Source organism: Pseudophryne corroboree, chromosome 6 (genome assembly GCF_028390025.1).
Source record: "Pseudophryne corroboree isolate aPseCor3 chromosome 6, aPseCor3.hap2, whole genome shotgun sequence".
NCBI lineage: Eukaryota > Metazoa > Chordata > Amphibia > Anura > Myobatrachidae > Pseudophryne > Pseudophryne corroboree.
Window position 1 is genome coordinate 817,093,599 of NC_086449.1, and position 14,283 is coordinate 817,107,881.

Below are 14,283 nucleotides of genomic sequence, written 5' to 3' on the forward strand. Positions count from 1 at the left end.
TCTGCCAGAAGGGTCCTGTGGACTCGGCAATGGACAGGTGATGCCTACTCAAAAAGGCATATGGAGGTTTTACCTTACAGGGTTGAGGAATTGTTCGGGGAGGGTCTCTCGGACCTGGTCTCCACAGCTACAGCTGGAAAGTCAAATTTTTTGCCTTATATTCCCTCACAGCCTAGGAGAGCACCGTATTACCAAATGCAGTCCTTTCGATCACAAAGAATCAAGAAAGTCCGAGGTGCGTCCTTTCTTGCCAGAGGTAGAGGCAGGGGAAAGAAGCTGCACAACACAGCTAGTTCCCAGGAACAGAAGTCCTCCCCGGCCTCTACAAAATCCACCGCATGACGCTGGGGCTCCACGTCTTCGAAATTTCAGCCACATGTGGGTTCTCTCCCAGGTGGATCCCTGGGCAATAGAAATTGTGTCTCAGGGGTACAAACTGGAATTCGAAGAGATGCCTGCTCAACGATATTTCAAATCGGCCCTACCAGCTTCCCCCCCAAGAGAAGAAAATAGTGTTTAATGCAATACAAAAATTGTATCCTCAACAGGTGGTGGTCAAGGTTCCCCTCCAACAGGGAAGGGGTTATTATTCGACCATGTTTGTAGTCCCGAAACCGGACGGTTCGGTCTAACCCATATTGAATTTAAAATCCCTGAACCTATACCTGAAAAGGTTCAGGTTCAAGATGGAATCGCTAAGAGCGGTCATCACAAGCCTGGAAGGGGGGGATTTTATGGTGTCTCTGGACATAAAGGATGCATACCTTCATGTCCCCATTTATCCACCTCATCAGGCGTACCTCAGATTTGCGGTACAGGATTGTCATTACCAATTTCAGACGTTGCCGTTTGGTCTCTCCACGGCCTTGAGAATATTCACCAAGGTAATGGCGGAAATGATGGTGCTCCTGCAGAAGCAAGGTGTCACAATTATCCCGTACTTGGACGATCTCCTCATAAAAGCGAGATCAAGAGAGCAGTTGCTGAACAGCGTATCACTTTCACTGGAAGTGTTACAGCGACACGGCTGGATTCTCAATATTCCAAAGTCGCAGTTGATTCCTACGACTCGTCTGCCTTTCTTGGGCATGATTCTGGACTCTGACCAGAAGAGGGTTTATCTCCCGATAGAAAAGATGATCACGTGATATAGAATTCAGAGTGTATTTCTCTATATGTTCCATATTTCTGCTTCTCGTTTTTAATAATAAAGATAGGAATAAGTATTGTTGTATAAGGGACTGTCTTCTGTTGTTACTGAATTTTGATTTTGGTTATGTTAGATTTATTGACACAACAGCTGTTTCCAACTGCTCCCTAATTGTCAGGGTATATATAATGTGCCAGCCAGAGACTGGGTATATGCTCCTGAGGAAGCTGGTAGTGATCAGACCAGCGAAACGCGTTGAGCCACATCTTGCCGGACCACCGGCATTGGATTAATTTCAACAGATTCCCTGGTAATTTATGGACTCTTTGCATCCACTGGATAAAAAATTCCAACACAAGCTCATCACAGACCCGGACTTTTCCCTGCTGCCATCTGGATCTTATCTGCACAAGATACCTAGGGGGACTTTTCATCCGGAAGCAAGTCTGGTAACTAACTGTGTCATCTAATGACTTGTGAGCAATGTGGAAATAGAGCCCTAGCCAGAAGCCGTGGACACTATATCCAATAAACACAAATAATAGTGGCACCCTGCATTTTCAGATATATGAATTTTAGCAGTTGCTATATCTATACCATTTTCCTTTGAGGAATGGGAGTATTTAACTTTCTTTTATGAATGTTCAAATAAATTAAGTGTTACATTTTACACATTGTTATTTATTATTTGACCAACAGCCGGCGCCAGTATAACCTTCCCATATTCCCGATAGAAAAGGCTCAGGAACTCATGGCTCTGGTCAGGAACCTATTGAAACCAAAACAGGTGTCAGTGCATCACTGCACTCGAGTCCTGGGAAAGATGGTGGCATCATACGAGGCCATTCCCTTCGGCAGATTCCATGCGAGGACTTTCCAATAGGACTTACTGGACAAGTGGTCCGGGTCACATCTTCAGATGCATCGGTTGATCACCCTGTCCCCCAGGGCCAGGGTGTCACTTCTGTGGTGGCTGCAGAGTGCTCACCTTCTCGAGGGCCGCAGATTCGGCATTCAGGACTATGTCCTGGTGACCACGGACGCAAGCCTCCGAGGTTGGGGAGCAGTCACACTGGGAAGAAATTTCCAGGGTCTTTGGTCAAGTCAAGAGACTTGTCTTCACATCAACATCCTGGAGCTAAGGGCCATATACAACGCCCTGCGTCAAGCGGAGACCTTCCTTCGCGACCAACCGGTTCTGATCCAGTCAGACAATATCACCGCAGTGGCTCATGTAAACCGCCAAGGCGGCACAAGGCGCAGAGTGGCGATGGCGAAGCCGCCAGAATTCTTCGCTGGGCGGAGAATCATGTAAGCGCACTGTCAGCAGTGTTCATTCCGGTAGTGGACAACTGGGAAGCAGACTTCCTCAGTAGACACGAGCTATACCCGGGAGAGTGGGGACTTCATCACGAAGTCTTCGCACAGATTACAAGTCGGTGGGAACTGCCACCGGTGGACATGATGGCATCCCTCCTCAACAAAAAGCTACAGAGGTATTGCGCCAGGTCAAGAGACCCACAGGCAGTAGCTGTAAACGCCCTGGTGACACCGTGGGTGTTCCAGTCGGTCTATGTATTTCCTCCTCTTCCTCTCATACCCAAGGTGCTGAGGATAATAAGAAAAAAAGGAGTGAGAACAATCCTCATTGTTCCAGATTGGCCACGAAGGACTTGGTATCCAGAGCTGCAAGAAATGCTCACAGAAGACCCGTGGCCTCTTCCTCTAAGACAGGACCTGTTGCAACAGGGGCCCTGTCTGTTCCAAGACTTACCGCGGCTGCGTTTGACGGCATGGCGGTTGAACGCCGGATCCTAGCAGAGAAAGGCATTCCGGATGAGGTCATTCCTACGCTGATAAAGGCTAGGAAGTACGTGACATCTAAACATTATCACCGTATTTGGCGAAAATATGTTTCTTGGTGTGAGGCCAGGAATGCTCCTACGGAAGAATTCCAGCTGGGCCGTTTTCTTTACTTCCTACAGTCTGGAGTGAATTTGGGCCTAAAGTTAGGCTCCATTAAGGTCCAGATTTCGGCCCTATCCATTTTCTTTCAAAAAGACTTGGCTTCTCTACCAGAAGTTCAGATGTTTGTAAAAGGCATATTCAGCCTCCTTTTGTGGCACCGTGGGATCTTAACGTGGTGTTAAGTTTCCTAAAGTCACACTGGTTTGAACCACTTAAAACGGTGGAGTTAAAATATCTCACGTGGAAGGTGGTCATGTTATTCGCCTTGGCTTCGGCTAGGCGTGTGTCAGAATTAGCGGCTTTGTCACATAAAAGCCCCTATCTGGTTTTCCATATGAAAAGAGCGGAATTGCGGACCCGTCCACAATTTCTGCCAAAGGTGGTATCATCTTTTCATATGAACCAACCTATTGTGGTGCCTGTGGCTACACGTGACTTGGAGGATTCCGAGTTGCTTGATGTAGTCAGGGCTTTGAAAATTTACGTGGCCATAACGGCTAGGGTCAGGAAAACGGAGTCGCTGTTTGTCCTGTATGCATCCAACAAGATTGGTGCTCCTGCTTCAAAGCAGACTATTGCTCGCTGGATCTGTAACACGATTCAGCAGGCGCATTCTACGGCTGGCTTGCCGTTACCAAAATCGGTCAAGGCCCATTCCACTAGGAAGGTGGGCTCTTCTTGGGCGGCTGCCCGGGGGGTCTCGGCACTACAGCTGTGTCGAGCTGCTACTTGGTCGGGTTCAAACACTTTTGCAAAATTCTACAAGTTTGATACCCTGGCTGAGGAGGACCTTATGTTTGCTCAATCGGTGCTGCAGAGTCATCTGCACTCTCCCGCCCGTTTGGGAGCTTTGGTATAATCCCCATGGTCCTTACGGAGTCCCCAGCATCCTCTAGGACGTTAGAGAAAATAAGATTTTACTTACCGGTAAATCTATTTCTCGTAGTCCGTAGAGGATGCTGGGCGCCCGTCCCAAGTGCGGACTTCTTCTGCAATACCTGTATATAGTTATTGCTTCAATAAGGGTTACGTTATTGTTGCATCGGGCATGAACTGATGCTATGTTATTTGTCATACTGTTAACTGGGTTGTTATCACAAGTTTTACGGTGTGATTGGTGTGGCTGGTATGAATCTTGCCCTGGATTACCAAAATCCTTTCCTTGTACTGTCATTTTCCTCTGGGCACAGTTTCTCTAACTGAGGTCTGGAGGAGGGGCATAGAGGGAGGAGCCAGTGCACACCAGGAACTAAATTCTTTCTTAAAGTGCCCATGTCTCCTGCGGAGGCCGTCTATCCCCATGGTCCTTACGGAGTCCCCAGCATCCTCTACGGACGACGAGAAATAGATTTACCGGTAAGTAAAATCTTATTATATATATATACACACGTGTGTGTGTGTGTGTGTGTGTGTGTATGTATATGTATGTAGATATCTATGTATCTCTCTCTCTCGCTGTGTCTCCTCCTCTCTCCATCCCCCCCCCCCCCCCCCCCCTCTCTCTCTCTCTAATCTAAAAGTCCAAAACCAGTGTTGTGCATAGGAAAATCCATTTGTAAGGGACGGCCCAGCTCGTTGTCTTAATACACACCGATTCCTCCTATCTGAAGCAAGAGAAATTATAAGAGCGCCTCCTAGTGCAATAGTATATGAACTCCACCAATGTGCAGTGTCAAATTTTTGCCGTATGTTGCCATTCAGATGAGCTGTCTTTCTTTTATTTTAATGTACGGGCATATACATATGTTTTTGTAACCCCTTGTTGTATATTGGTTACACTACGTCTGCCTTTTTCTTGTGTTTTTTATGTACTCTGGATGATTTGAATTAAAAAAATTTAAAACTTCATGTGAGCAAGGACTTTGTGTGGATCATTACAGGACTTTAGATAAGCTGTTTTGTGTGTGTATCTGGTACGGATCCGCATTTATTTATTAATTTTTTTTCTTTTTCCACAATACACAATGGTGGTGTTCATATTATTGCACTAGGAGGCGCTTTTGTCAAATCCTATTTCTCAGATTAGAAAGATCTGAACTCTAAAAAAAAATAACCCTTCGAAATTGAGAAACACGTGGGGACCGGTAAAAGACTGGCGATAAGTTGTTTTATATATTCTATATGGTACGGGTCCACCTATAAGTGTACACTGCACGTTGGTGGAGTTCACATACTATTGCACTAGGAGGCGCTCATGTTACATATATATATATATATATATATATATATATATATATATATATATATATCTATATATATCTATATATATCTCACATGCTTCTATATGAATATGTGGCTTTCCTGCTTGGATTACGGTAGTGCTCCCTGACTATGCTAGTTCCTGTGTCTTTTCTGTCTGTCACTTGGCCCAAGGTCCTAGTATGGTTTGAGCCGTCTCTGCACACTCTGCATTGTCACTTCTCGCCACTAGATGGTGCTCCTGCCACCGCAGTCACTGCTATGTTCTTTGCTTCAGAAACGTAGGTGGCATTAGATTGTGGTAAAGTTGTGACATATGGCTGTGTGTGCTCACAATAAACTACATTTACTCTGTTATTACAAAAGACACAAGTCCAATGACTTTACTAGACAAACGCCATCCGACGTAGTACTTTCCGGACTGTCCCCAGGATGTATTCTGACACTAGTCTCTTCCCCCATGCAGAGCATCGGCGGTACTGTACCATCCACTGCACGGGGTACTTGAGGAACTGCCTATCCAGTGAGGTGGGCATTACAGAAGACTGCGACGTTGGGAAAGAGTCGTACAACTTCAGCTGCCTCGTGGCCATTGGTCGGTCCCATCCCTTCATCATTCCGCAGAGCACAGCGGAGATTAGAGTGAAGCCCACAGAGTTCACTACCCGCTATACCATGGATGGTAAATTTGTCTATGTTGATCAGCGGTAAGGACTAGCAAAGGCCAGCGCTTCTTGTCATCTAGGTGTTTGTATATGTTAGTTTCATTATATATCTACCTAATGATGGGATGTTCATTAGGCTAATAGCAGATAGGGCAGAGTGTAAGATGGGACGGTTCCACTAGGTAGTTGGACATTTTTGTTTTTACTTTAAATCTGTTCACTTACAGTACAAGAATATAATCATAGCATTGTGAACCCTGACCGGGTTCTTATTAAGCAGTACACATACAGGTGGGACAGGTGCTGAGAGGGAGGTGACGCTCCTTGTACCCGAAGCTGCAGGGGTGGGACAAGTGCTGAGAGGGAGGTGACGCTCCTTGTACCCGGAGCTGCAGGGGTGGTACAGGTGCTGAGAGGGAGGTGACGCTCCTTGTACCTGAAGCTGCAGGGGTGGGACAGGTGCTGAGTGGGAGGTGATGCTCCTTGTACCTGGAGCTGCAGGGGTGGGACAGGTGCTGAGTGGGAGGTAACACTCCCTTGTACCCGGAGCTGCAGGAGTGGGACAGGTGCTGAGTGGTAGGTGACGCTCCTTGTACCTAGAGCTGCAGGAGTGGGACAGGTGTTGAGTGGGAGGTGACACTCCTTGTGCCCGGAGCTGCAGGGGTGGTACAGGTGCTGAATGGGAGGTGACGCTCCTTGTGCCTGGAGCTGCAGGGGTGGGACAGCTGCTGAGTGGGAGGTGACGCTCCTTGTACCTGGAGCTGCAGTGGTGAGAGAGGTGCTGGATGGGAGGTGACACTCCTTGTACCCGGAGCTGCAGGGGTGGGACAGGTGCTGAGTGGGCGGTGACGCTCCCTGTACCCGGAGCTGCAGGGGTGGGACAGGTGCTGAGTGGGAGGTGACACTCCTTGTGCCTGGAGCTGCAGGGGTGGGACAGGTGCTGAGTGGGAGGTGATGCTCTTTGTACCTGCAGCTGCAGGGGTGGGACAGGTGCTGAGTGGGAGGTGACGCTCCTTGTACCTGGAGCTGCAGTGGTGAGAGAGGTGCTGGATGGGAGGTGACGCTCCTTGTACCCGGAGCTGCAGGGGTGGGACAGGTGCTGAGAGGGAGGTGACGATCCTTGTACCCGGAGATGCAGGGGTGGGACAGGTGCTGAGTGGGAAGTGACGCTCCTTGTACCTGGAGCTGCAGGGGTGGGACAGGTGCTGAGTGGGAGGTTACGCTCTTTGTACCTGCAGCTGCAGGGGTGGGACAGATGCTGTGTTGGAGGTGACGCTCCCTGTACCTGCAGCTGCAGGGGTGGGACAGATGCTGGATGGGAGGTGATGCTCCTTGTACCTGCAGCTGCAGGAGTGGGACAGGTGCTGAATGGGAGGTGACGCTCCTTGTACCTGCAGCTGCAGGGGTGGGACAGGTGCTGACTGGGAGGTGACGCTCCCTGTACCCGGAGCTGCAGGGGTGGGACAGGTGCTGAGTGGGAGGTGACGCTCTTTGTACCTGCAGCTGCAGGGGTGGGACAGGTGCTGACTGGGAGGTGACGCTCCCTGTACCCGGAGCTGCAGGGGTGGGACAGGTGCTGAGTGGGAGGTGACGCTCCTTGTACCTGCAGCTGCAGGGGTGGGACAGGTGCTGAGTGGGAGGTAACACTCCCTTGTACCTGGAGCTGCAGGGGTGGGACAGGTGCTGAGTGGGAGGTGACGCTCCCTGTACCTGGAGCTGCAGGGGTGGGACAGATGCTGGATGGGAGGTGATGCTCCTTGTACCTGCAGCTGCAGAGGTGGGACAGGTGCTGAGTGGGAGGTGACACTCTTTGTACCTGCAGCTGCAGGGGTGGGACAGATGCTGTGTTGGAGGTGACGCTCCCTGTACCTGCAGCTGCAGGGGTGGGACAGGTGCTGACTGGGAGGTGACGCACCCTGTACCCGGAGCTGCAGGGGTGGGACAGGTGCTGTGTTGGAGGTGACTCTCCCTGTACCCGGAGCTAGGTAGTGAAGAACTATCTCACTACCACTATACAGCCATGTAGTAGATCATGAGTGGATTTGCACTCTCTCCAGACTCGCGGGAAGTCCTCTGAGCAGGCGAGTACTCAGGATTATTCCTCCCATGTTTTAGTTACAGGATGAGACGGATGTAATTGCTGCTGCTCTTTTCATCTGAATTTACTGCTTCTTCTAGAGCTACAGCCATAATGGGTTACCTGCCCCAGGAGCTTCTCGGCACTTCCTGCTATGAATACTTCCATCCGGATGACCACAGCCATTTAACGGAGCAACACAAAGCTGGTAACTTGTACTTTCATTGCCTTTTTATGTTTACTAACTGGCCAACGCATTTCTTTTCCCATATATAATTATATTTAACCTTTCCAGGTTGTTATGAGTTGTATTATCCCTACCAATATGCCTGATTCCCCGCTTTCTATGTCATTTTACAATTACCTTCCATCCAGATGTCTTATACCCATACGTTTCATCCACTCTTTTACATATCAACGCGTTTCATTCCCGATACATTCTGTCCAACCTTTCTATGCCCTGTCTACTTGTATTAACTCTTCTAATATGTGTTTCCCTTCTTTTGTGTATAATTTTAGGTTTACGCTACCATCCATCTCCATGTGCGTTTTACTCCCATGCTTTTTCAGCTTTTTTTTTTTGTTTTTTTGTGACAACGCATTTCATCGCCCTTAGATTTCTGTCTCTTCTATGTCCTTTTTAAATGCAGTAACTATTCATGTGCATGTAATGTTCTATTTATGTATAGCTTTTAAATATTCTTTTTACATTTATTAACCAAGCCACCACGTCTGATTCCTTTAGTCTCTCCATTTCTCTGCGCCCTAATGCTGATCTATCCCCATGCATTTTGGTCTGAATAAAAGCAGAGATCTGTCCCCTTCTAGTATAGAGATAAGGGACAGTGGTAATATATGTGTTGGAAGCAGTCGGGTAGCTGGGCACCGAATTTGTCCTAAGGAAGCGCAGCTGACAACGACGTCAGGGTGCCAGTCTAGCCCTGAGTGGGGGCACCAGTGGCACAGCTCCATACGAGTCTGCTCCGCTACTTGTATGACAGTCCTATAAATGGGGTTTGTGTGTATATGGGTCTGAAATGATTTTGAAATTTACAACCTGATTTTTTTTTTTCCTTTCTCTATCATAAGTTCTTCAGTGCAAGGAGAAGATTCTGACCAACGCCTACAAATTCAAGGTGAAAGACGGGTCCTTCATTATCTTAAAGAGCCAGTGGTTTAGTTTCATCAACCCGTGGACCAAAGAATTTGAGTACATTGTTTCCGTCAACACTGTGGTTTCGTAAGTCTCTCTTTAATCCTACAAAGTGACTTGTAGACCAAACATGTTATTTCTTCTTCATTTTACCGCTAAGTGGCTTTTCCACCCTGCCTGGTGCCCTCCACTCACTCCTATCCAGCAGACGGGAGAATTAGTACTTAGGATGTAGGATCACGGATTGTAAAACACAAGTTACTTTTTGCACATCTACAGTATATCCGGACAGAACTTGGGATATTTCATATTTAGTTTTAGATTCCCTGTGCAGTTGAATCTGAGCTGTTGTTCTCTGTTATCAACCCAGCAGACTGAGGAGTGGCTGGCTCCAGAGTCCTTGCTTTGGGTTACTGGCTGGATGTACAGTGTGTGCAGGAAAATAGCTTCCTCTACAATGATATGATAACTATTAAGGTGTCCTCCGCTCACACAGGCTCCTGAACAGTGTAACTTTTGTATAACACAACTGTGTAGCCAGCTCCCTTAACACACAACTGGTAACAGAGAACAACAGTGTGCATACATGGCGCCTGTAAATGTACAGGCATCACGTATGCACACTGTATGTATGCGTCGAACATCTCCAGTTCTGTAAAGGTATGGCAGCGTTTCCATATAGATTACTGAATGCGGTTAGTAATTCTAGATAATGCAACTTGTGTATACTAGGCTACGTGCATCCGTCACTATGATTTAATGGAACGGCGTCCTACAGTATAAGCCGCCATTTGGGATGTGTATATAGGTGGTCATTCCGAGTTGTTCGCTAGCTGCATTCGTTCGCTGTGCAGCGATGAGGCAAAAAAAATGGCACTTCTGCGCATGCGTATGCAGCGCAATGGGCACGTGCGGCGTACTATTACAACGAACGATGTCATTTTACACAGGGTCTAGCGATGCTTTCAGTCGCACTGCTGGGCGCAGGGTGATTGACATGAAGGGGTCGTTTCTGGGTGTCAACTGACCGTTTTCAGGGAGGGTGCCAGAAAAAACGCAGGCGTGCCAGAAAAACGCAGTCATGGCTGGGTGAACGCAGGGCGTGTTTATGACGTCAAAACAGGAACTGAATAGTCTGAAGTGATCGCAAGCGCTGAGTAGGTTTGAAGCTACTCTGACACTGCACAAAATTATTTTGTAGCTACTCTGCGTTTCTTTCGTTCGCACTTCTGCTAAGCTAAAATACACTCCCAGTGGGCGGCGGCATAGCGTTTGCACGGCTGCTAAAAACTGCTAGCGAGCGAACAACTCGGAATGACCCCCATAGACATAACTTGTAGACGTATATAGCTTGTAGCTGTTCTTTCCGTTTTACCGTAGTGTTTGTACAGTGCGTTTAGCGGTAATGTCACTGGTTATCTGGTACTAGTAACGTGTCTCCTGCAGGTGTCAGGGGTCGGCGCTAGAAACGGCCTCTCTCCCTGGCAGCTCCCACTCATCAGAAGGTAATTAGGCGCAGTATTTCTTTGGTATGCTATTAATGCATTCACCTGTACTCTGTAACGTTGTGCTCCCCCACGCTAGATACTTCCAAGCGACCCTTCCTCAGTCTGCCCGGGATGTCCGGCGGAACGCTGCTCGGAGCCGCTAACATCGGGAGGGAGATCGCAAAGCAAATCGTGGAGCTGCAGAGGTGAGCGCTACGTGTTTCTGCCAGCGTAAAGGTGCGCTTCACAGCGGGTCTCTGCTTCCACCTTCAGATTACTTTAATATATTGTCTCGCGCATGCTCTCCTGCAACGTTTACGTCGAGGGTGTGCAGAGCGCGAAGGAGCAGGGTACGTTTGGGGCGCAGAGGAAGTGCAGAGCGTTTGGAGCACAATGGAGACATGCAGTTACCCTAATGGGGTTGCCCAGGAGCAGCTTGGGTCAGTACGGGTGGCTCCGCATGTCCAGGTTACTGAATGGGAGTCTCATCTCTCGTTTGCAGGTTACACTCTCCCCCGTTTAACGGGAACATAAGTCCTACTGAGCTCATAAAGAAATCTCTCGCCCCGGAGCTGCCACACAGTGAGGTAAGTGTCTATCCGTGGTCTGTATGAGGTGAATGTAATACTAGGATAACAGTCCGCACAGGGGTGGAAGAATAACCCGTCAGGCGGCAGCTGCCTATCTGTAGGAGCAGTGAATTCTCCCCTCCACGGATTTCCTGTCCCGTGTTGTGTACACGCAGTATAAGCATGCTATACCGTGCTGTGTGCTGGCTGTTTAGTATCTATTACTTGGTAATATTTTACACTCTATGGGGTCAGTTCAATTAGCCGTCAGGGGGGCGAGTTGCCATTGCAACCGCACAGAATTGCCAGCACCGCAGGACGAGCCCACACTCAACTAATTGAATTTACCGCCGAAAAATAAATTATATTTTTAAAGGTATATGACGAAGGTCAGGGCACTGTTTTATCTTCATATCCAGTTTATTTCCCCATTATTATTTTTTTTTTTATTAAACCAATGATATTTAGAAAATAGTGGGAGGAGCAGGGTCCCCCAGCAGCACAGAGTATATCAGGAGATGAGGGATGTGTCAGTGAGGATAGGGCTGCATGTGACAGGGGAAGTGACATGATGTGAGGAGGGGAATGGAGGCAGCAGGAAGCCACAGGCTGAGAGTTATATAGTGGGAGGAGCAGGGTCCCCAGCAGCACAGAGTATATCAGGAGATGGGTGATGCATCAGTGAGGACAGGGCTGCATGTGACAGGGGCAGTGACATGATGTGAGGAAGGGAATGGAGGCAGCAGGAAGCCACAGGCTGAGAGTTATATAGTGGGAGGAGCAGGGTCCCCAGCAGCACAGAGTATATCAGGAGATGAGTGATGTGTCAGTGAGGACAGGGCTGCATGTGACAGGGGCAGTGACATGATGTGAGGAGGGGAATGGAGGCAGCAGGAAGCCACAGGCTGAGAGTTATATAATGGGAGGAGCAGGGTCCCCAGCAGCACAGAGTATATCAGGAGATGAATGATGTGTCAGTGAGGACAGGGCTGCATGTGACGGGGGGGGTGGTCTTCTGTTTGCCGGCGGTCGGGCTCCCGGCGCTCAGTATACCGGCGCCGGGAGCCCGACAGCCGGAATACCGACAATTATTTTCCCTCGTGGGGGTCCACGACCCCCATAGAGGGAGAATAAAATAGTGTAGCGCGCCACCGTGCCCGTAGCGTGGCGAGCGCAGCGAGCCCGCAAGGGGCTCATTTGCGCTCGCCAAGCTGTCGGTAAGCCGGCGGTCGGGCTCCCGGCGCCGGGATGCTGGTCGCCGGGAGCCCGACCGCCGGCCAGCCGTAGTGAACCCGACGGGGGCAGTGACATGATGTGAGGAGGGGAATGGAGGCAGCAGGAAGCCACAGACTGAGAGTTATATAGTGGGAGGAGCAGGGTCCCCAGCTTCACAGAGTATATCAGGAGATGAGGGACGTGTCAATAAGGAGGAACAGGGTCTCCTAGTAGTGCTATGAGGCTACTTATGCAGTATGAGTCTGGTGTTGCACACCACTTTATATGAAATGTAATGTTATACATACAACTTGCTTAGTAAATGATTTGATTTTCCCCAGGAACAGAAGAGTGAGTTGGTACAGCTGTCTCCCACAGAAATAGAGAAATTGGGCACGTCTTCTCAGAGTGATGTTTTACCTTCATTCCCGATTCCAGACCACCTCCTGGGTAAGCTATTCCCTGTACTCTTATTACATGGCGGAACATAAACCAGTGCGTTTAGGGTTCCTTCCAAACCCTATCCCAGGGAGAATAGCTGCTTGCCCATTTGTACCCCTTGCAGAATCATGTTTGGGGGGGGGGGGGGGGGGGGGGCAGGAGAACACCTGATACCTTCTCATCAAACGTGGAGCTGTGGGGGTAATTCCAAGTTGATCGCAGCAGGAAATTTTTTAGCAGTTGGTCAAAACCATGTGCACTGCAGGGGGGGGGCAGATGTAACATGTGCAGAGAGAGTTCGATTTGGGTGGGGTGTGTTGAAATTGAAATCTAAATTGCAGTGCATAAATAAAGCAACCAGTATTTACCTTGCACAGAAACAAAATAACCCACCCAAATCTAACTCTCTGCAAATGTTATATCTGCCCCCCCTGCAATGCACATGGTTTTGCCCAACTGCTAAAAAATGTCCTGCTGCGATCAACTTGGAATTACCCCCTGTGTTTCTATACTTCCTAGCAGATGGGGAATATTTGTTAAAAATACAAGTTTCAAAGTTAAAATGAATTTAAAAATAAAACTAAGAAAAAAAAATGATTTAATGAGGTGACGGTTTAACTAGGGAAAATGATGGGAAAGGGAAAGGACCAGCATTATATTAGAGGGCGAGGGAGAAAAACATTCTGAGGGCTCAGTGGCTGCCACCGTTTATATATGTCCTATAATTCCTGTCTTCTAGGTGACGGTTTTGAGAATGATGAAACTGCCATAGCCGCCATTATGAACTTATTTGAAGAGGACGGCGGCCTGGCAGACGGCGGCGATCTGAATGACATACACTGGACACTATAGCAGGGCTGACGCTGACCCCTAAACGCACAAAGTACTGTAATCCATGTGGCTTGGACACAACAGTCATTATTTTTGTATTTTTGTTATCTATATATTACAAAAAAAAAGGAAACCACTCGCAGCGTTCCTTACGGGAGCGCGCGGCACGGCAGGATCACTTTCTATCGCATAGATCTATATGATAATCAGATATTTTCATACTTGTTATTAAATCAAACTTTCCTTGTACAAGACATCTTACGTGTTGTTGATGTATCTCGCTGTGGATAACAATCGCTGTCAGGATCCCAGACATAGAGGCGGAGGAACTAGGGTTTAGTTTAGTCTCCGGTGAAGAGGTCCTGTTATCATGGCTCCCACTCTGTAAAAGCAAGCAGGTGCATGCTGGGTAATGGTCCTGTTATCATGGCTCCCACTCTGTAAAAGCCAGCAGGTGCACGCTGGGTAATGGTCCTGTTATCATGGCAGCTCCCACTCAGTATAAGCCAGCAGGTGCACGCTGGGTAA

General features: G+C 48.4%; 1 protein-coding gene across 1 annotated transcript in view; it reads left to right on the forward strand.

The window, feature by feature from the left end:
- The window catches only part of BMAL2 (basic helix-loop-helix ARNT like 2), a 68,632-nt gene extending 54,623 nt beyond the window's left edge, over positions 1-14,009 (forward strand). Inside the window, exons 9-16 of the mRNA XM_063929127.1 lie at positions 5,784-6,024; positions 8,161-8,267; positions 9,149-9,299; positions 10,659-10,717; positions 10,797-10,905; positions 11,202-11,286; positions 12,825-12,933; positions 13,664-14,009. Of these exons, the coding sequence (XP_063785197.1) occupies positions 5,784-6,024; positions 8,161-8,267; positions 9,149-9,299; positions 10,659-10,717; positions 10,797-10,905; positions 11,202-11,286; positions 12,825-12,933; positions 13,664-13,776 (974 nt within the window). The 3' untranslated portion in view covers positions 13,777-14,009. The remainder of the gene's footprint in view (positions 1-5,783; positions 6,025-8,160; positions 8,268-9,148; positions 9,300-10,658; positions 10,718-10,796; positions 10,906-11,201; positions 11,287-12,824; positions 12,934-13,663) is intronic.
- Positions 14,010-14,283: the final 274 nt, after the last annotated feature.